The sequence below is a fragment of the Thalassophryne amazonica genome, chromosome 6 (genome assembly GCF_902500255.1).
Source record: "Thalassophryne amazonica chromosome 6, fThaAma1.1, whole genome shotgun sequence".
Lineage (NCBI taxonomy): Eukaryota > Metazoa > Chordata > Actinopteri > Batrachoidiformes > Batrachoididae > Thalassophryne > Thalassophryne amazonica.
The window spans coordinates 53,336,673-53,359,333 of record NC_047108.1 but is presented as its reverse complement, the minus strand read 5'-3'; the positions used below and the strand labels follow the sequence as shown (position 1 = coordinate 53,359,333).

The 22,661-nt window shown below is 42.6% G+C and overlaps 1 protein-coding gene across 2 annotated transcripts in view; it reads right to left on the bottom strand.

The window, feature by feature from the left end:
- The window catches only part of plxnb1a (plexin b1a), a 129,321-nt gene that overhangs the window by 5,450 nt on the left and 101,210 nt on the right, over positions 1–22,661 (bottom strand). For both annotated transcript variants that reach the window (XM_034172188.1, XM_034172189.1), the window contains 5 exons: positions 14,676–14,848; positions 12,069–12,229; positions 11,019–11,166; positions 10,298–10,362; positions 6,260–6,335 (listed from right to left, as the gene is read on the bottom strand). In XM_034172188.1, coding sequence (XP_034028079.1) covers positions 6,260–6,335; positions 10,298–10,362; positions 11,019–11,166; positions 12,069–12,229; positions 14,676–14,848 — 623 coding nt within the window. The remainder of the gene's footprint in view (positions 1–6,259; positions 6,336–10,297; positions 10,363–11,018; positions 11,167–12,068; positions 12,230–14,675; positions 14,849–22,661) is intronic.

Here is a 22,661-nt window from a genome sequence, read left to right as displayed (position 1 = left end):
AATACGTCGTTAACCAAGGCTTGGAACGGCGCGGGCGTTTGTGAGGCCCGAACGGCCATGACAAGGTACTCAAAGTGACCTAAGGGGGTGTTGAATGCCGTCTCCACTCGTCTCCCTTCCGGATCCGAACCAGATGATACGCGTTTCTAAGATCAAGCTTGGTAAAAATCTTGGCTCCATGCAGGGGGCTGTGAACACCGAATCAACAGGGGTAACGGGTATCGGTTGCGAACCGTTGAATTTCGTTCAGCCCCCATATAATCGCTGCATGGACGAAGTCCCGCCATCTTTTTTACCCACGAAAAAGAAACCTGCGCCCATCGGGGAGGTGGAATTTCGGATCAACCCGGCAGCTAACGAGTCCCGGATGTAGGTCTCCATTGATTCGCGCTCAGGCCGTGAGAGGTTGTACAGTCTACTGGACGGGAACCCACTGCCTGGAACCAAATCGATGGCACAATTGTACGGACGGTGGGGGGGGAGTGTGAGCGCCAGATCCTTGCTGAACATGTCGACAAGGTCGTGGTACTCCACCGGCACAGTCCCCAGATTGGGCGGGACTCTGACCTCCTCCTTAGCTTGGGAGCCGGGAGGAACCGAGGAACCTAGACACACCCGATGGCAGGTCTCGCTCCACTGAACCACTACCCCGGACGGCCAATCAATCCGGGGATTGTGCTTCAACATCCAGGGAAAGCCTAAAACCACACGGGAAGTGGCCTGAGTCACAAAAAACTCGATCACCTCCCGGTGGTTTCCTGACACCACCAGCGTTACAGGTGGTGTCTTATGTGTGATCGGAGGGAGCAGGGAGCCATCTAGCGCTCGAACCTGCACAGGCGAGGTAAGCGCCACCAGAGGGAGCCCTATCTCCCTGGCCCATCTGCAGTCCAACAGATTCCCCTCTGAGCCCGTGTCCACCAGTGCTGGGGCCTTCAGGGTTAAATCCTCATACAGGATCGTGACTGGGAGTCGTGTAGCAATGTGGGTGTGTCCCACGTGAATGTCTCGGCCCACCCTAGCCCAGTCTCTAGGGGCGGGCGTTGGTGTTGTAACTGCTCGGGGCAGTCTCTCACATGGTGCTCTAGTGCACCACAAACAAAACAAGCTCCATGGGGCCCGTCTCCTCTGTGCAGCTGGTGCCCTAAATGTTGCCCTACTCATGTCCATAGCTTCGTCAGTAGGGGGAGCTGTGGCCCCACGGAGCGCAGGGGCCGTGGAGCGTGGGGAAGGCGGAGCGCGGTCGGAACCGGAAGGGAGAGGGACGGCGCGTGCCCGGCCACGCCCTTCGTCTCGTTCCCGCCGACGTTCTTCTAACCGGTTGTCCAACCGTATGACAAGATCGATAAGCCCGTCTAAATCCCGCGGTTCGTCCTTAGCCACCAGGTGCTCCTTGAGAACCAAAGACAGTCCGTTTACAAAGGCGGCGCGGAGGGCAGCGTTATTCCAGCCGGATCTCACAGCCGCGATGCGGAAGTCGACTGCATAAACAGCTGCGCTCCGGCGCCCCTGTCTCATTGACAGTAGCACGGTTGAAGTGGTTTCTCCTCTATTAGGGTGATCGAACACGGTTCTGAGCCCCCTCACAAACCCATCGTATGTCAGAAGGAGCCGTGAATTCTGCTCCCAGAGCGCTGTAGCCCAAGCGCGTGCCTCACTGCGAGCAGGTTTATGACATAAGCTACTTTACTAGCATCGGTCGCGTACATAACGGGACGCTGTGCGAAGATGAGCGAACACTGCATCAGAAAATCCGCGCACGTCTCCACACAGCCTCCGTACGGCTCTGGAGGGCTTATGTATGCTTCCGGGGAAGGAGGGAGAGGTCGTTGAACAACCAGTGGAACGTCAACGTTACGCACAGGATCTACGGGAGGGAGAGCCGCAGCGGCGCCCGGAGGGCGCGCTTCCACCTGCGCGGCGAGAGCCTCCACCCTGCGGTTCAGGGAGGACGTTCTGCTCGGTCATGAAATCCAACCGAGTCGTGAAGCGGTGAGGATCCGCTGCAACTCACCGATTACCCCTCCCGCGGACGCCTGCGCGTCCTGTTCTTCCATTGGCCGTTCAACAGCCGGTTGACGCCCCTCGGGATCCATGACGCTGGCCGAGATATCCTGTTGGGAAAGTGTAGGAACACGGACCCACAACAGGGGGCGCAAATGAACGGACAATGGAGTAAGTCAAATAACAAGCTTTACTGTTGTGAATGTGCACAACGAATACAACCAATCACAGCAATGGACAACAGTCAATTCACAAAAGTGTCGTGTGGGCAGGCTCGAAGGTAGGAGACGCCCTCTCCAAGGTAAGACCGGAACCACACGGCTTCCTCCGCCACAGGACCCCGGGAATACTGGAGCCGCCAAGTCCCGAACTCCCAGGTGGCCACTGCCTCCGCGTGTCGGACCTGGTACTGCTGGCGAGGAACAAAGGACAGTTAGATGGGGGCGCGTTTGCACCCAGGACTCCGAACAGCAGGACGGCACCTCCACCTCTCGTTGGAACAGTAATCCACAAACTAGCACAATCCAAAAGATACACTCCGTAGCTTCGATACGTTACCTCTCTGGTAGAAACGATATCTCGGCAATGAGGTGGAGGTGCCGTCCTGCTGATATACCCCACAGATGATTGCCGTCAGCTGTCTCAGGTGATGGGTGACAGCTGTCACCGTAGCTGCTCACGTGAGGCGGCGGCGCCCTCTGGTGCCTGGAGCCCGCACTCCAGGCAGGGCGCCCTCTGGTGGTGGTGGGCCAGCAGTACCTCCTCTTCAGCGGCCCACACAACAATCTGATCATGTTTGCAACATTCGCCTGCATGTTGTACGCAGGTCGGACATATCGTGCCGCGGCTGAGGAGCTGCACAAAATCATTAGACATGTCAAACCATGGCCGAATGGCTCAACTGAGGCAGCCTTCACACCAGCAGCCGAATGTAGTTGAATGCCGGATGAATGGCCATTTGACCCACTCTTGGCTGCAGTCCAGGTGTTCCCCCCCCCCCCCCCCCCCCCCCCCCCCCCCCCACACACACAAACACAAATGGAATGTGCGGTGTGTCCCCCCAACACAGATGGCGTGTGAGTGAGTTGTCGTCTTCCCCATACCACGAGCCTATAGTTGAGGTGCGGCTGAGGTTGCAGATGGTGGGTGCATTGCAGTGTGATCACAGTCAGCAAAGCGCACACAGCTAGATGGCTGTCATATCCATCATGGCACAACTGACAGCTGTGGAACACCATGGCATATCACAAACCCACACCACCACAACAGAGATGCAAATAACAACCCTGCTGCGTGTCACAGCGCCAGTGTGACAGCCATCCAGACAGGCACATCACGTGATACGTGATCGCAATGTCCACGGTGTGCCCATCATGTCACAGTCTGACTGACATCCTCAGAGCAAAATCAGCATGGCCAGCTTAACTGCCCCACAGGCTGGAGCCGTGAGCCATCTATGTGATCGCGGAAGGTGTGCTTGTCGCGTGTCGATCATGTATTGATTGGCATGGTCACATGCGCACACATGCACTACAGTTATGCATTTGTCAGGGGGCCGTGGTAGTCATGTAATCACATCACAGGTTGGATGAAATTCAAAATCATGCAGGGAGGGGGCTGAGCACTGCCCACGGTCATTGCCGAGGTCCAACATCATGCGCAGCTCCACATCACAGTCATGGCGTCAGTGCAATGCACAGCTAGGGAACACAAGGCACGGTGCTGCACGCATGTCTGCAAATGATGACAACATGGGGAGAAATAAAAAGGAACCGGATCGCGCCAACCACGTCTCAGTGTGCACGCTGATGACCATGCAGTCAAAGCTGCACCTGACTGCTGTATCATCACTACGCACAGCTGGGGAACACATATTGTGCCATGCAGAATATCACCTAACAAGGCGCTTCAGTGTGCAGTGGACAGAGGGACACGTAGAGGCGGCTCATGTGATCATGATATGAGTGCATCAGGTCATTCATGTAAAAAATAAAAGGAATAAAAAGTCATCCGTGTCAGTTCAGTCCTTCCGTGTTTACATCCAGGAGGAGGATAATTCTTGTATTGTCCGCTCGGAATTAAATATTAACAAGTGCGGCTGTGTTTGTGTTTTTTTTACAGTGAGAACAGAGTCATGGCCAGTAAGATGATTGTCTTACATTTAAACAGTACATTCATTGTTCATTAAGATGTTCTGTTTTGTGTGGTCACATTTCCGTTGATTTATGCACAGCATAAATAATATGTCCAGCATGTAATTGCTGCTGCTGCTGTGTGAGCGCGATGTATGTCCTTGCACTGTGTTTCTGCATGCGGACACGAGCATGCACGAAACTGTTGCAGCAAGATCGTTCACGCCTGTCCGACCGTGTGTCCCTGACAACAGCGGGTAGATTTCTGCATCTTCCACCCAACTTTGTGTTATCTGTGAAGGTGCCATAAGTAAGTATCTTCGGTATCTTCTCCCGTGGTTTCACTCAAGGTTGCCACAGCAGATCCAAGATGGAGCTACATGCTGATTTGGTACAAGTTTTATGCTGGATGCCCATCTTAATGTAACTCCACATTACATGTAGAAAGGTCATGGCTGGTTCTGAATTGGGAACCTTCACACTGGAAAAAAGCGCACTAACCGCCACCTGGCAATTTACAAAAACAAAACAAAACAAAGAAAACCCTTCTTATTTCAGACTTGTTATTACATCAAAGGAATTTTTGGAAACTGTTGAATTATTATGCTGTGTTCTGCCAGGGGAACACAGAGGACTATTCTGTGAGCACTTCATGAACGGGGCACATCAGCTGTGATCATCTAGATGTATAGTGGCCTCCAAAAGTATTGGGCCCCTTGGTATTTCACACATTTTAATCTGTTTATGACATTTCAAATACAAAAAGTAAATCAGGCTTCCCAATATAAAAAATGTTGAAAATTATCTTCCTTAAGCTCAAACTCAAAGCCAATCTTTACAACTTGATTTCAATTAATTATAAATATAAAAGCCAAGATGATGGATTGTATAAGTAATGGCCCTGTTTGGTACACGTAGCACCTGTTTTACTGTCAGTTTTCTACAGACAGGTCAGGGGATGGATACATGTACATTTCCAAGTCTGATGTGTCTTTGACTTTATTTACATCAATTACGAAGAAATGCAAACAGTATGACACTCTATGGTAAATCTGTGTGGAGTAGGGAGTTTTTTTTTAAACTGAGTGACTATGCAAGAAGTTGAAGAGTGAAGAAAACCACCAAGACACCCAGACAACCCAGAAGACATTATAGGCTTCTCTTGAAATTGTGCATAGTACATGTTTTGCATTTTGTATCCCCAGTTATACAGCTTCATGATGAAGAGGTATAAAGGAGGATTTTCTTTAAAAAGACCTGAAATTTCAGCAACAATTTGCCAGAAGGCACACAGATTTATGTTTTTGTGAAAGAAAATCCTCCTCTATACCACTTTATCATGAAGCTGTATAACTGGATGGAGGGACACACAGCACCTACAAAGTATCCCAGCATGTGCTACAACTTGCAGATTTTAAACAAAGTTGATTTGACATACTGAAATTTTTAGATATTTGTGCTTGTAAAGAAGTAAGATGTAGAGTTTTAAAAAAATCAACAAAATAACTTATGAGGTTTAAGACTATTTGCCCCAACGTTGGCAGAATATGTGAGAGTCAACCAAGGTCAAAGGTATTTTGAGAAAAATAAGTTCAATGTTAAGGTCACAGGCCAACGTCTAACAGCCAACATTACTATTTTGAGGAATTTTTGAGGAACTCTTAAAACAAAACAAAAACAAACAAAATAAACCTAATATAGTATTTAGTCACATGTCTTTTGACCTTGGGTGACTTTGGGAGGTCAAACTCATTTCCAATCACTATTTTGGGGAATTGGTTCAAGATGCACATGATTACTATGAAACACTAATATTAATTATCATGACTCCTTTCTATTGGTCAAATGACCTTCTGACCTATAACGCAAGGTTATAACTGTTTAAATCAAATTGTTTGGAAGTACATTAAACGTATTATAAAGTGCTTCCATTTTGGACAGAAGTGATGAAATGTCAAGACCACACAGAACCCAGTATTATGGTATCACTGAGTCACAAAGTCTTAATTTGAATGGATCTGTGTCAAACATGTAAGACATGTATGTTACAGTCTCTGGGTGCCCCTCAGAGTGTTTTCATCTTTTTTCCCTCTCTCACAATTAGAAAACAAGCAGTAACATACACGAGAGAGTTCTGCTAGAGCCGAGTTCATCTCCTGGTCACTGGCAGAGATGGTCTCACGAATGTCTGCATAATACCTGGAGAGAAAAGAACAGCAAGAAGTGATGGGCAGATTTCAATAGAAACAAGAGATCAAAATTATAGCTCCACTCTATCAAACTAGTTTATTTTGCGAGTGTTGTTTTTACTATAGTGAAACATTTGTGACGAAATATCTGAATTAGTAAACTGAAAATATATGTACATGTAAGCTACAAATATGAAAAGAGAAAAAAATCCAATTATCTTCCCTTTAACACATCTGACTCAGATTTTCATCCATCGTGCACGTCTTCAGATGTTGTGCGACCACTGTGTGAAGTTTCACTGAAATCCATAATGTGGTGTAGGATGAGTGACACTTATGAAATCAAAATCATACAGTATGGTGGATCAATGATTGATAGTATCTCATTAACCCATAGAGTTCTAAGGATACTTTATCTATTTTACCATACCTTAAGAAATTCTCCTTTGCAGGTATTTTCTGTTAGCATAATGCTCATGTTTTGCATATCAAAATGTTCAGAACAATCTCAGCTTTCTGAATGTGAGACATATACAGCTGTGCTCAAAGGTTTACATACCCTGGTAGAATTTTTGCTCTTTTTTTGGCCATTTTTCAGAGAATATGAATAACACCACAATTTTTTTTTTCACTCATGGTTAGTGGTTGGGTGAAACCATTTATTGTCAAACAACTGTGTTTTCTCTTTTTAAATCAAGATGACAAGAGAACTACCCAAATGACCCTGATCCAAAGTTCACCCCTGTTCTTAATACTGTGTATTGCCCCTTTAAAATTTTGCATCACTACTCTTAGCTTCATAGTGGAGTAGAGCAGAGAAGGATTTTCTTTCACCAAAACAGATCAAATCCAGGGTTGCATCTCAGATGTACCTTCTGGCAATTTGTATCTAAAGTTTCAGGTCTTCTTTTTTAAGAAAATCCTCCTCTATACCACTTCATCATGAAGATGGATAACTGGTGATGCAAAATGCAAAGCTTGCACTGTACATAATTTCTCCAATCACAGCCACATCAGCCTATAACTACTTCTGGGTTGTCTGGGTGTCTTGGTGGCTTTCTTCACTCCTCTCCTTCTTGCACAGTCACTCAGTTTTTGAGAACTGTCTACTCCATGCAGATTTACCATCGAGTGCCATATTGTTTGTATTTCTTTGTAATTGATGTAAATAAAGTCTGAAATATATTCAGTGGCAGCTTTACCATCAGAGAGCCTCGACCAAAACTACCACAAAAGACTCCAAGCTGTCACTGATGTTAAAAGGGGCAATACACAGTATTAAGAACAGGGGTATGTAAACCTTTGATCAGGTTCATTTGGGTAGTTCTCTTGTCATTTTGATTTAAAAATAGGAAACACTGTTTTGTGTCAATAAATGGCTTCACCCAACCACTAACCATGAGTGAAAAAAAGTTCTTGTGTCTTGTGTCATTCATATTCTCTTAAAAATGGCCAAAAAAGCAAAAATTCTGCCAGGGTATGTAAACTTTTGAGCACAACTGTATTTATCTAGAGCACTGTGTGATGTTTCACTGAATTCCATAATGTGGTTTAGGATGAGTGACACTTATGAAATTAATATCATACAGTATGGTGGATCAGTAATTGATGGTACCTCACTACAGCCTGCATCTCATTAACCCTTAGAGTCCTAAGGGTGCTTTCTCGATTTTACCATACGTTAAGAAATTCCCCTTTTAAGGTACTTTCTTTCAGCATAATGCCCATGTTTTGCAGATCAAAATGTTAAGAACAATCTTGGCTTTCAGAAGGTGAGACATATATTTATCTAGAACACTGTGTAAAGATATCATCTATTAATAGAAATATGATGAAAAGTTGATAAGGATGCAGAGGCGCATCATTTTGGGTGAGTGAGCCCATCAAAGTTCACTTGTGGTAAGACACATTGAGCTTTTTACAAGCTGACAGTTGTGTGTAAAGTTCTTCTGGTCCTTGTGAGAGTTTAATGTAGACATGCAAGTTAATTTCTGTGTTATTTATTAATCCAGCACCCCACACAACAATGCCAACAATCCTGTAACAGAAACCAGCTTCATGACATATAGTTAATTAAACTGTTTGGTTATTTTTAAAGCTAAAGACTCTACTGTTGTTGATACATGCTGTAACAAGGCATTTTTATGTTTCTAATATTGTTGCTTTTGTATAAATACGTACAAATAACATGGACAAAATATTTGAAACACCTTTAAACATAATTTCCTGACCAAACAAAAAGTCGACTGCAGATTTCTTGCCAACAACCCTGCCACCACCCCACCACGCCCACTGTCAGCATGTAAAGGATGACACACACACCTCTACCTGCATGTGTTCCCACATCACTGTTACATCCCTCGTAGGTAGTTTCCACAACATGTTAGGAACTAACACTACTCCCTGTGGCATTCCATTCCTGTTGGTGCCACAGTTTGACAATCTATATGTACTGCACACTAGCATTATTCTCACACAAGGTATGAAGCAATGTGAAGGGCCCCTTCATGCATAACACAAAATTGGGCAAAAGAAGCAGAAACCGGCCGAAAAACTATGCAAACAGCCCCGCCTTTTCTAAGTGCCCCGCAAGTGGTGTTGGATGTTCGTGGGTGTCACATGGACTCTGGCCAACACCTGCCGAGAGGGGGTCGAACGGGCACTCGCAGGGCACTCGGTGTCTTTCAGCCAATGGTGTGCGTGAATGGTTGTTGCGACACCTGTACGAGGCGTTCGATATGGCTCTGATTTTTCACGAGTGACATGCAATTCCTCCTTCGTGCGGCAGTCGGCTTCAATCGTGTTATGTGTGAAGGGACCCTAAAAATTGTAATTTAATAGCTATGTTATTTAATTTCATAAACTCCTACCCTACTAAATTATGAATGTTGTAAAACATGCTCGATGGCTCAAAAACACTCACTTCACATATTTTATAAAGGAAAAATACACACCCTTACAATATGAGTTATATCCAGAGAAGCTTTAAAAATCACCAGTTCAATCTAAAAGGTTTAATGTGCAGCAGACAGCAGTTAGTGTAACAGTCTGGTTTCCGCCTCTAACTGCAGACCAATTCATATTCTCCCTGTTTTAAGTAAAATATTTGAAAAGTTACTGTTTGATCAAATGTTGCAATATTTTGTGACAAATGATCTGCTTACAAATTCGCAACATGTCTACAGACCTGGTCATTCAACTAGTACTGCATTAGTGCACATGGTGGATCAGTGGTTAACAGACATGGATGACAGAAAACTAGTGGGTGCCGTATTTTTAGACTTTTCAGCTGCGTTTGATGTAATTGATCATGAAATTTTATTGTTAAAGCTAAAATGTTATGGGCTATCATCTATGTCTCTCTTACTGATAAGAAGTTACCTCACTGACAGAATTCAGCAAGTATTTTTTTAATGGAAGTTTTTCTAATCGAAAACACTTATCATGTGGTATTCTGCAGGGTAGCTGTTTGGGTCCACTCTTATTTTCAGTTTTTGTAAATGATCTGCCTAATGATGCATTATAGTATAGTATTATATGTAGATGATGTAACTTTGTTTTGTGTATCTCATTCAATCACTAATCTTGGCCAAAATTTACAAACTCAACTTAATGTTATTGTTAATTGGGTTAAGGAGAATAAATTGGTTCTGAATATTTCTAAAACCAAATGTATTGTTTTTGGAACTAAACATATCTTAAATAGACCTTGTGATTTAAACTTATCTATCAATGCAATTACAATAGAGCAAGTGTTAAAGAGTTAAATTAGACAATCAGCTCTTATGGTCTGATCACATTAGTCATATCGTGTCCAAAATAGGCAGAGGTGTTGCTTTGACTCAAAGGTATGTACCATACTGTCCACCCTTGGTCATGAGGGCAGTGGTTCAGTCCCTGGTTTTGTCACATTTGGAGGACTACTCGGTCAATGTCTGAGGTTAGTGGGGCAATTGGCTGCCAAATACCTACCTTTCCACCATCTGTTTGTAACGTGGAATATCTCTGGCATACAGCAACTTGTTGATGGGAGAGTCCTGTGCAAGGAACATAAATGCAGAATGTCTTCTAATGTGTACTGTGATAATTTAATTGTAACATGTACCAAAAAAAAAAAAAAAAAAAAATACACCTGGCACCTTGTTCATCCAAATACACCATATAGGCCACAGAAATGTCCCTTCACATTTCATATACAAACTCATTCTGAAATGTAACAGTTTGGTTTTATATAGTGTAGCTGGACATTGACAAAGATTTATTTTAGATGCAAGAACATCTTAAAATTTAAAATAAAATAATGAATATGAGCTTGTAGTCCAAACTGAAAGCTTATATTCTAGGGAATTACATTCAAACTGAATGAATAGTGCAGTAATTACAGGACTGTTTGGGTCAGTCCCCATTTTTAAGGGACAAAACTAAATGGAAAATTGGCATGGGGTGCATAATTTGACAACTGAGCACAGGAAAATCTTGAGGTAGCTCAAGATCACTAACATTTCATTAGCTTTTCCCTGATGAAATAATCACCTCTTCGTAATATTTCATTAAAATGTCACTATTTTTACAAATAAATGACAGACAAAGACAATGGTAGTATCATAACTCTCTGTCATTCTCAATCAGTTTGTGGTGGTAATAAAGCTGTATTGTTGAACAGAATGGCAGTGCTTGAGGGTAATTCGCTCACCCGTCCAAGTTTGTGGTCAGCAATGGTACAGGAGTCCATAAAGGTCTGGGCAATGACAGAAAGTACAGCATCCACATGGTCTGAGGTCTGCACATCAAAGATGAACTGTGGATTCTTCAGGATATTAATCCAAAACCGCAGTGGTAAACTGATCAAAAGCAAAATACATGCATATGTCAAATATTAAATGTTTGAGGCAAAAAGAACTAGAGATATGTGATCAACCTCACAAAATGATACCCCTTCACCATACTCGTTGTATTATATAACGGTGGCAGTAAATACCTGAATCAACAAACTGATAAACCTCTGCACATGCAATTGCAAAAAAAAAAAAAAAAAAAAAAAGCTGGATCAGAATCATTTTCCTTTATGCATATTGTCATGTATGATCATTGCACTAATGAGGTCAATATCATGTAATAAATACAAAATTCCAATTATCTCCAATTGAAGATATCAGACACACACATGTTCATGCATTATGAAGTTAATTGAAATTGCTGATATGGCTTTGAGAAGAGTTGCACTTACAAAGTATATAGATGGACAGACAGAAGAATAGAGTGATTGCTATATATAACTTCAAATTTTTGAACACACAGGGTATAAAAAGGCCATACAATAGTGATGGAAAAAACAGATCAGTCAAATCATGCATGATTCAACTTAAAAGTGGGTAGTGTAACTCCATATGCCATCTGAGGTTACCAATTTCTTTGTTATGGCCTGCCAGTAATTAAACACACTACATGGATATGACAATGTCTTTTTCTGGAAAACTTTCATCACTTGAACAAAATTAGCTGATGATAAATTTATGACATTAACTATACTCCATACTCACTCACTCACTCACTCATTCATCTTCAACCGCTAACTGCAACTAAAGGTGACAGAGGTAGCCCATACTAATTACTTCAAATCACAAAACCTTTGACCAAAGTCGACATGAGGTTCTTTCAGCATCAAGAAAACCTGTTATAGTGCTGGTCTGCTCTTCGATAAGTCTGAGCAAAATGCACTGTGTGTGTGCTGGAGGATTTTTACCTGTTGGTTTTCCAGATGTGAATGGTCTCTGGGTCTGTGATGCTGTGCTGCAGTGCCTGGTCATCTAACAAGTCGAAAAAGTATTTCACAGCCAGAGGGACAGGACGACTGGTGCTGAGGATTGCAGTGAATAAATCATCGACAAACTTCTGCAGTGTGCCCTGAGACAGGAAACAATGAAACACAAGATGTTTCATTAAGGGGGCTGCTTTTCAACTATCTTTTGCATTGACTTATGATTGGGGTTTCATTTTACTGAATATTTTTTAGAAACACCCTGGCTATAAGTTACATTTTTCCCTGATGTACAGTCCAGCTTCGTGTGTTAAACAAGCCCACTGAGCTGGTCTATGATCTGAGCAACTTGTCTCCACTAGCTGTGGGATGTTTTCGGTATTCATAGTTGTTCAAAGACATGTCTTCATTAAAAAGTAAGGAAAAAAGTCATGGTCAAATGTTTGCTTTAGGTGTGAAAATTAAAAGAAGCTGTATTTTCTGAAAATCACAAATTTTCCTGATTCTTTTCCAGTTGTTGCAAAATGCACGATATGAAACTCATAGCACAAATGATGTTGGGGCATGTCCTGCTCATTTTTACCCAAGGCCAACATATGGCCATTGGGTGTTGCAAAGGCCTTGCGTCCATCCATCCATCTGTCCATCTGTTTTCCAGCTGTGACTCACGGCCCAGAGATCTCAGTAGCTGCTGCTGTTTGCGTTCACACCCACCTGTTCCTTCAGTGCACAGAACAAAGTCTCACTCTCTGTTTCTGTGTTCTGTGATTAATTAATTTAGTTATTTGTTATGTAATTGTGTATGTAGTTACTGTAGTATTTATTTATATACTTGTCCTTGCTCTTTTGTCTGTGTTATGACCCTGAGGTCATATGTAGTTTTGTTTGTGGCATGTGAGTGTGTTTATCCTCCCCACCTAGGTGAGGTACAATTGCACTCAGTATTTAGATGATGTACAAACTAGAAGTTAAAACCACAATGGCATCAGCGATTTGGAAACTACCAATAATTGTACTGTGGTGTAGAGAAGCTTGAATCTTCGACTGGACTGGGGTGCTTCACACGAGGACATTTCGCTTCAAATCGCAGAACCTTCCTCAGCTAAAATTCTTGCTCTGGTAGTCTGATTTGAAGAATTTTAGCTGAGGAAGCTTCTGCAATTTGAAGCAAAACGTCCTCGCGTCAAGCACCCCAGTCCAGTCGAAGATTCAAGCTTCTCTAGTATGGAAACCACCTGGACAACTGAGAGCCTACACAGAAACATTGTACTGTGGTGTGCACCCCTTTGCGTTTAGTGAAAGACAGGGACCCCCAATGTTTTAGTTGAACTGTCTCTTCCTTCCTTCCTACTCCCTTCATCGAGCTCTGTATCATGAGCGCCCCCCCCCCCCCCCCCAAAAATGATGTTGCTCTTAAAAAAGTTGAAGGCCTTAAGGCACTCACAGATCATAGTCAATGTCCATTAAAAAGCCTTTATTAAATTAAGATGATTCGGAATGACGGACCCCAGCCCATTTATGGTCTTGTTCAGGTTGGAGACAACATAAATAGTACATCTGGAAGTACTATAAAAAGTACACATTATCCTAGAAAATATACAGCAAATTTCCATCTCTATTTTTGATAAAAGATGCAGAGAAAACTGCTAAATTTTATTAACAGCGACTCACAAGAAGAGCACATTTAAAAAATACATCAAGCATCATGTTCAAAATTGCAAACTTTCTCTTGCTTTTGTAATTTCTGTAAGACCACTTGTGTTTTGCTGTTCAGCATGCTGCTGTTGCTCAACTCTGCAAAGCTCTGAAAGCATGATTTTCAAATAAATATACTACCACGGGATGATCTGGCTAATTAAACACTGGACAGGGCAATAAGAAACTGCTCCTTATCACCACTGAACAGGCAATACTGGTGGCACTCCATTTTGCTGTGGAAGTATACATGCACATTTGTATCTCGCTCACTGTAAATGAACATTTTAAGACTAATAATTACACACTTAGCCGTTTACCTTGCTGTCTTATCTAACAGCTTATGTTGTTGCCTGCTGACTAATTACTTGTCGATTGTATATAAGAAGTTTGGCCTTACAGAATGAGACCCCCCTCTATTCATTGGCAACAAGAAGTGGTTCACGCTGAGCCATATCCAGTAACATTAATAGTCTGATTAGTACTCTGAATAAATACTCCATCTATTAAATTCATGTTTGTTGAAAACAGTAAAAAAAATAGAGACTATGCTGGAAAATGTTGAACGTCTTCTTTAATTCTTTTGTATCTGCAGCACATTTTACCATCTACACAGGTAATAATGAAGTATGAATTGAACTAAAAAAGTGACAAATGTCAAATTCTGTCAAATTTTGAGAGTCCTGTTTTCGATATCCTCCCTAGATCACATGACTATAGACTCCCAATGGATTTAGAATGAAAGTGATTTTTTTTTTTTTCCTTTTCTAATTTAGCATATCTTAGTGTCTGAGTCTGAGTTCTCTGTGTACCACAGTTTTAATAGACACTGGCATGTATTCCAAAATACATTCCAAATATTTTCAGATGTTTCTCCTGAGTGACGTGTTGCATTACCTTCATCGAGAGCAATCGTGTGAGGTAGATCTCAGGTATTGCCTTGGCTCTCTCTCCGCCACGCTCCTTCACACTACCTCTCCTGTGCTTGGGCAGCTCCGACTCCTCACTAGCTTTCACCAGATGCCACAGCCTCACTCCTCCCTCCTCCCCGTCGTCCAGCATAGGGGTCTCTAACAGGAAAAAACAAAGCCTCATGAGGAAATGCAATGTTAGAGTGAGGTAGCTGCTCCTGATCAGATCACGTCAGTGTTTTGGAAATGTACTAAGGCAACAATGTTGATTTTTCCCACTCCACATATTAATGTTAAAATCACATTATAAAAAAGTAGATAAAGAATTGGGATAGTCAGACAGATGAAGAAAGTAGACAGAAGTACAAGGAGATGCGGCATAAGGTGATAAGAGAAGTTGCAAAAGCTAAGGAAAATACATAGCAAGCTGTACAAGAAGTTGAATAGTAAGGATGGAGAAAAGTACTTGTACTGATTGGCCAGACAAAGGGACAGAGCTGGGAAGGATGTGCAGCAGGTTAGGGTGGTAAAAGATGCAGATTGTAATGTGCTGACAAGCGAGGAGAGCTGTGGAGAATGGGCAGCTATCAAAAGGACAAAGAGTGGAAAGGCAGTTGGTCCAGATGACATTCCAGTGGAGGCATCAAAATGTCTTGGAGAGATGCAGTGGAGTTTCTAACCAGACTGTTTAATAAAATCTTGGCAAGTAAGAGGAAGCCTGAGGAGTGGAAACAAAGTGTGCTGGTTCCTATTTTTAAGAACAAGGGTGATGTGCAGAATTGCAGTAACTATAGAGGCATAAAGTTGATCAGCCACAGCATAACACAAATTCAGGCGAAAGAAGCAGAAACTGACCGAAAAAGGGCAAAAAAAAAAAAAAAAAAGAATTGACGAACCGCGAAAAATTCCAGCTGCTGTCGGGAGGGACACACAGTCAGAAAGGCGTGAACAATTCCACAGGGATGGTTTCATGCACACTCGTGAGCATGCGCACGAACACAATGCGAGCATGTAAGAGGTGTGATACCACATCACGTTTACACAGCAGCAGAAACAATCACATTTACAAATGTACATAAATTGATGAAAATGTGTAAAGACAAAATAATGAGAGAGCACAGAACATTATAAGAACAATCAATGTATAGTAGAGAAGCTTGAATCTTCGACTGGACTGGGTTGCTTGACCTGAGGACGTTTCGCTTCAAATCACAGAAGCTTCCTCAGCTAAAATTCTTGCTCTGGTAGTCTGACTTCTGTCTTGACTCTTCTAGAGAAGAAAGTGTACTTCAATGTACTTCAATGTACAATCAATGTACTTTTTAAACATATAAAAACATGTTACTGGCAATGATTCTGTCCTCACTGTAAAAAAAACAAAACAAAAAAACCCAATTCACTGTTAGTTTTTCAGCACTCTGGCAAAACAGTTTCCTTCAGGATTAATAACGTTCTTCTTATTATTCTTATGATGTGTAATTGATACCTAATAACGTGATGGTCTGTGTTGGAAATGATGGAAGAAATAGATTGCGTTCTGTGTGTTAAAATATTTAATTCCTGGTATAAAGAGCAGACAACACAATTAATGTCCCTCTGTTCTCTGTTCCTCTCTACATGAACCATGGCCATGGACGCAAACAAGGAATTAAAGAATGGACATGATTGAATGATCACAAACACATCAGCTGGCTCTGCATGTCCAGCTGTCCAGTGTGCAGTGCACCAAAGGACACCCCATCATGGACTATAACCCATGTGGTGGACGTGACATTTGGATCGCCAGCTGCCCGTTCATATGATCAAATAGATATATTCACATGGGGCAGCCTGCCTAATGGTGTCTGCAGTGCACAGTGGGGTGCTGCTGAAGGCATTATGTGTTTTTATTTCTTACTTCCTCAGGAAAGCATGCCGACACTTGTGCATTGCAGTAGCCTGGTGAGAGGTTGTGGTCTACATTGCACGATATGTGTTCTCCAGTGGTGAGTAGCGAAGACACTCACGACATGCTGATCACTGTTATATTAGTATTATTTATTGTTCTTTGTTTTAATTTAACACATTGTGTTCACCCTGTCAGTGTCAGCTGAGAGAGTGAACCTGAGCTGGATATTCCCCTGTGTCTGGAGCGTGAAGCAAGGCCATCATACATTAATGAGCTCATGCTGTTGTCCTCATTGTATTTTTTTTTTTTTACCACTGTTTCTTTTAACTGAACATAGCACTGTCACTTGCATTCTCGCCTGACAATGTGCATGTTATCATCTGACAGTGTCGGTGCTCTTGCCTGTGCTGACATGATCTGAGTGACACATCCCCTTGGACTCATGACTGTCACTCAAAGCCCCATGTCGCGATCGCGTTATCACGTGGCTGTCTGCTCGATTGCCGCGTGGACCGCCACGTCATATGGGGTTTATATGGGATCTATGCACATCATAAGGGACGGCGATTTTGTGAGCATTTTTTTATTTTTAACTCTGTAGTGCCGGCATGTGTGCACTGCTGCGTGGTAATCCCACCTCCAGAGGGATATGCTGAATCTGTCATGATGTGTGGTCCATAGCTCTGACATGCCCGTCATTCGACGTCAGTCAGCCATTAGTGTGAAGGCTGCCTCGATCGCACCATTCGGCCAGGGTTTGATGTGGCATGATATGTCCGACCTGTGTTCGACACACCATGCGAATGTTGCAAGCACAATCAGATGGCAGTGCGACCTCTTCTTACCCATCGTTCGAATAGGTTTCCGGCACAAGCGACTCATGAATGTAGACTGCATGTTCTGTGGCCGAATGGTTGTGGTGACTGCTGTATGAGGTGTTCAAGGCACCTCCGAAATTTCAAGAGTGCCATTCGAATCCTCCTTCGTGCACCATTTGGCCTCAATTGTGTTATGTGTGAAGGGACCTTATGACAGGGTGCCAAGAGAAGAGTGGTGGGATTTTATAAGGAAGTCTGGAGTGGCAGAGAAGTATGTGAAGGTAGTGCAGCAGGATAGTGTGACAGCAGTGAAATGTGCATTAGGAACAACAGATTCATTCAAGGTGGAGGTGAGATTAGACCAAGGCTTAGCTCTGAGTCCTTTCTTGATTGCAATGGTGACGGACAGGTTGATGGATGAGATCAGACAGAAGTCTCCATGGACTATGATATTTGTAGATGACAATGAAAGCAGGTTAAGTCTAGCCTGGAATGGTGGAGATATGCTGTGAAGAGCAGGGAAATGAAAGTCAGTAGTTGCAAGACAAAGTACATGTGTGTGAATGAAAATGAGGTGGGCTTCATAGATAATTGGCAAAGCTTCTGGGGAAAACCTGGTCTTGTTAGGAGAGACGGCATCCATCCCACTTTGGATGGAGCAGCTCTCATTTCTAGAAATCTGGCCAATTTTCTTAAATCCTCCAAACCGTGACTATCCAGGGTTGGGACCAGGAAGCAGAGTTGTAGTCTTACACACCTCTCTGCAGCTTCTCTCCCCCTGCCATCCCCTCATTACCCCATCCCCGTAGAGACGGTGCCTGCTCCCATACCACCAATAACCAGCAAAAATCTATTTAAGCATAAAAATTCAAAAAGAAAAAATAATATAGCACCTTCAACTGCACCACAGACTAAAACAGTAAAGTGTGGTCTATTAAACATTAGGACTCTCTCTTCTAAGTCCCTGTTAGTAAATGATATAATAATTGATCAACATATTGATTTATTCTGCCTTACAGAAACCTGGTTACAGCAGGATGAATATGTTAGTTTAAATGAGTCAATACCCCCGAGTCACACTAACTGCCAGAACGCTCGTAGCACGGGCCGAGGCGGAGGATTAGCAGCAATCTTCCATTCCAGCTTATTAATGAATCAAAAACCCAGACAGAGCTTTAATTCATTTGAAAGCTTGACTCTTAGTCTTGTCCATCCAAATTGGAAGTCCCAAAAACCAGTTTTATTTGTTGTTATCTATCGTCCTCCTGGTCGTTACTGTGAGTTTCTCTGTGAATTTTCAGAACTTTTGTCTGACTTAGTGCTTAGCTCAGATAAGATAATTACAGTGGGCGATTTTAACATCCACACAGATGCTGAGAATGACAGCCTCAACACTGCATTTAATCTATTATTAGACTCAATTGGCTTTGCTCAAAATGTAAATGAGTCCACCCACCACTTTAATCATATCTTAGATCTTGTTCTGACTTATGGTATGGAAATTGAAGACTTAACAGTATTCCCTGAAAACTCCCTTCTGTCTGATCATTTCTTAATAACATTTACATTTACTCTGATGGACTACCCAACAGTGGGGAATAAGTTTCATTACACTAGAAGTCTTTCAGAAAGCGCTGTAACTAGGTTTAAGGATATGTTTCCTTCTTTATGTTCCCTAATGCCATATACCAACACAGTGCAGAGTAGCTACCTAAACTCTGTAAGTGAGATAGAGTATCTCGTCAATAGTTTTACATCCTCATTGAAGACAACTTTGGATGCTGTAGCTCCTCTGAAAAAGAGAGCTGACAAAGAGTCAGAGCTCTATTGAGCCGAGTATTCCTTTAACTTTAACTCGTAATGACTTCATGACTTTCTTTGCTAATAAAATTTTAACTATTAGAGAAAAAATTACTCATAACCATCCCAAAGACGTATCGTTATCTTTGGCTGCTTTCAGTGATGCCGGTATTTGGTTAGACTCTTTCTCTCAGATTGTTCTGTCTGAGTTATTTTCATTAGTTACTTCATCCAAACCATCAACATGTCTATTGGACCCCATTCCTACCAGGCTGCTCAAGGAAGCCCTACCATTATTTAATGCTTCGATCTTAAATATGATCAATCTATCTTTATTAGTTGGCTATGTACCACAGGCTTTTAAGGTGGCAGTAATTAAACCATTACTTAAAAAGCCATCACTTGACCCAGCTATCTTAGCTAATTATAGGCCAATCTCCAACCTTCCTTTTCTCTCAAAAATTCTTGAAAGGGTAGTTGTAAAACAGCTAACTGATCATCTGCAGAGGAATGGTCTATTTGAAGAGTTTCAGTCAGGTTTTAGAATTCATCATAGTACAGAAACAGCATTAGTGAAGGTTACAAATGATCTTCTTATGGCCTCAGACAGTGGACTCATCTCTGTGCTTGTCCTGTTAGACCTCAGTGCTGCTTTTGATACTGTTGAGCATAAAATTTTATTACAGAGATTAGAGCATGCCATAGGTATTAAAGGCACTGCGCTGCGGTGGTTTGAATCATATTTATCTAATAGATTACAATTTGTTCATGTAAATGGGGAATCTTCTTCACAGACTAAGGTTAATTATGGAGTTCCACAAGGTTCTGTGCTAGGACCAATTTTATTCACTTTATACATGCTTCCCTTAGGCAGTATTATTAGACGGCATTGCTTAAATTTTCATTGTTACGCAGATGATACCCAGCTTTATCTATCCATGAAGCCAGAGGACACACACCAATTAGCTAAACTGCAGGATTGTCTTACAGACATAAGGACATGGATGACCTCTAATTTCCTGCTTTTAAACTCAGATAAAACTGAAGTTATTGCACTTGGCCCCACAAATCTTAGAAACATGGTGTCTAACCAGATCCTTACTCTGGATGGCATTACCCTGACCAGTAGTAATACTGTGAGAAACTTGGAGTCATTTTTGATCAGGATATGTCATTCAAAGCGCATATTAAACAAATATGTAAGACTGCTTTTTTGCATTTACACAATATCTCTAAAATTAGAAAGGTCTTGTCTCAGAGTGATGCTGAAAAACTAATTCATGCATTTATTTCCTCTAGGCTGGACTATTGTAATTCATTATTATCAGGTTGTCCTAAAAGTTCCCTGAAAAGCCTTCAGTTAATTCAAAATGCTGCAGCTAGAGTACTGACGGGGACTAGAAGGAGAGAGCATATCTCACCCATATTGGCCTCTCTTCATTGGCTTCCTGTTAATTCTAGAATAGAATTTAAAATTCTTCTTCTTACTTATAAGGTTTTGAATAATCAGGTCCCTTCTTATCTTAGGGACCTCATAGTACCATATCACCCCAATAGAGCGCTTCGCTCTCAGACTGCAGGCTTACTTGTAGTTCCTAGGGTTTGTAAGAGTAGAATGGGAGGCAGAGCCTTCAGCTTTCAGGCTCCTCTCCTGTGGACCTGTGGAACCAGCTCCCAGTTCGGATCAGGGAGACAGACACCCTCTCTACTTTTAAGATTAGGCTTAAAACTTTCCTTTTTGCTAAAGCTTATAGTTAGGGCTGGATCGGCTGACCCTGAACCATCCCTTAGTTATGCTGCTATAGACTTAGACTGCTGGGGGGTTCCATGATGCACTGAGTGTTTCTTTCTCTTTTTGCTCTGTATGCACCACTCTGCATTTAATCATTAGTGATTGATCTCTGCTCCCCTCCACAGCATGTCTTTTTCCTGGTTCTCTCCCTCAGCCCCAACCAGTCCCAGCAGAAGACTGCCCCTCCCTGAGCCTGGTTCTGCTGGAGGTTTCTTCCCACTGTCGCCAAGTGCTTGCTCACAGGGGGTCGTTTTGACCTTTGGGGTTTTTACGTAATTATTGTATGGCCTTGCCTTACAATATAAAGTGCCTTGGGGCAACTGTTTGTTCTGATTTGGCGCTATATAAATAAAATTGAATTGAATTGAACTGAATTGAATGAGAGGGAGCCCAGTGGAATAGTGCAGTTACAAGGAGCAGAAGTGGTGAAAGTACTGTAGATGAGTTTAAATACTTGGGGTCAACTGTCCAAAGTAATGGAGAGTGTGGTAGAGAAGTGAAGAAGAGAGTGCAGGCAGGGTGGAGTGAGTGTAGGAAAGTGGCAGAAGTGATTTGTGACTGAAAAATATCTGCAACAGTGTTGGGGAAAGTTTAGAAGACAGTAGTGAGACCAGCTATGCTGTACAGCTTAGAGACAGTGGCACTAACAAAAAGACAGGAGGCAGAGCTGGAGGTTGCAGAGCTGAAATCTTGCAATTAAGATTAGGAATTAACATATCAGAGGGACAGCTCAGGTGGGACGGTTTGGAGACAAAGTCAAATAGGCGAGATTGAGATGTTTTGGACATGTGCAGAGGAGGGACCCAGGGTATATAGGGAGAAGGATGCTGAGGATGGAGCCACCAAGCAGGAGGAGAAGAGGCAGGCCAAAGAGGAGGTTTATGGATGTGCTGAGGGAGGACATGCAGCTGCTTGGTGCGGTAGAGGAAGATACAGAGGACTGGGTGAGATGGAAATGACTGATCTGCTGTGGCAACCACTAGTGGGCGCAGCTGAAGCAAGAACTTTAGTGAAAGTGTTAGGTAGCAACTACAGAATCTTCTTAACAATGTTGTGTTTGATATGTTGTTTTAAAAAAAATAATGGTCAATAGAAAACCAAATTTTGGGGAAGGCGTAGAACGGCACAGCACACCAATGTGAGTGAGACTCGATGGCGTGGCGTTTCAAGTAATGGAAATAACCTGCTGGATTTAATGTAATATCGACAAATAATGAAAGAAAGCAACTCTTGGTGGACGTGGATATCCAGAACAGACAACGGTGGATTGCATCGCAGATTTAGAATGACATCGATCTCTACTACTAGGCCTGCTGCTTGGATATGGCTTCTCCAGTACACAAAGATGACAACAACCCGTGTAAACATAAGAAAAAGGATTCCTCTACAAATACGGGGGATCTCCAGACAATGGAGGTGGAGGTAAGTGTGCTCCATTCCATCAACACAAAGCTGGATTCGCTCATGATGTTACACACAGAGATTAAAGACATTCAGGTAAGCCTCAACTTTGCTTGTCATAAAACAGAACGGCTGGAGTCTGAAAATAAAACACTCAAAGCATTGGTGGAGTTATTAACCAAAAAAACAGACACGCTAACCAAAGAAAACAAGAAGACAAATGAAATAATACTGGATATTCAGTCCAGGAACAACTTAATTTTCTCAGGGATA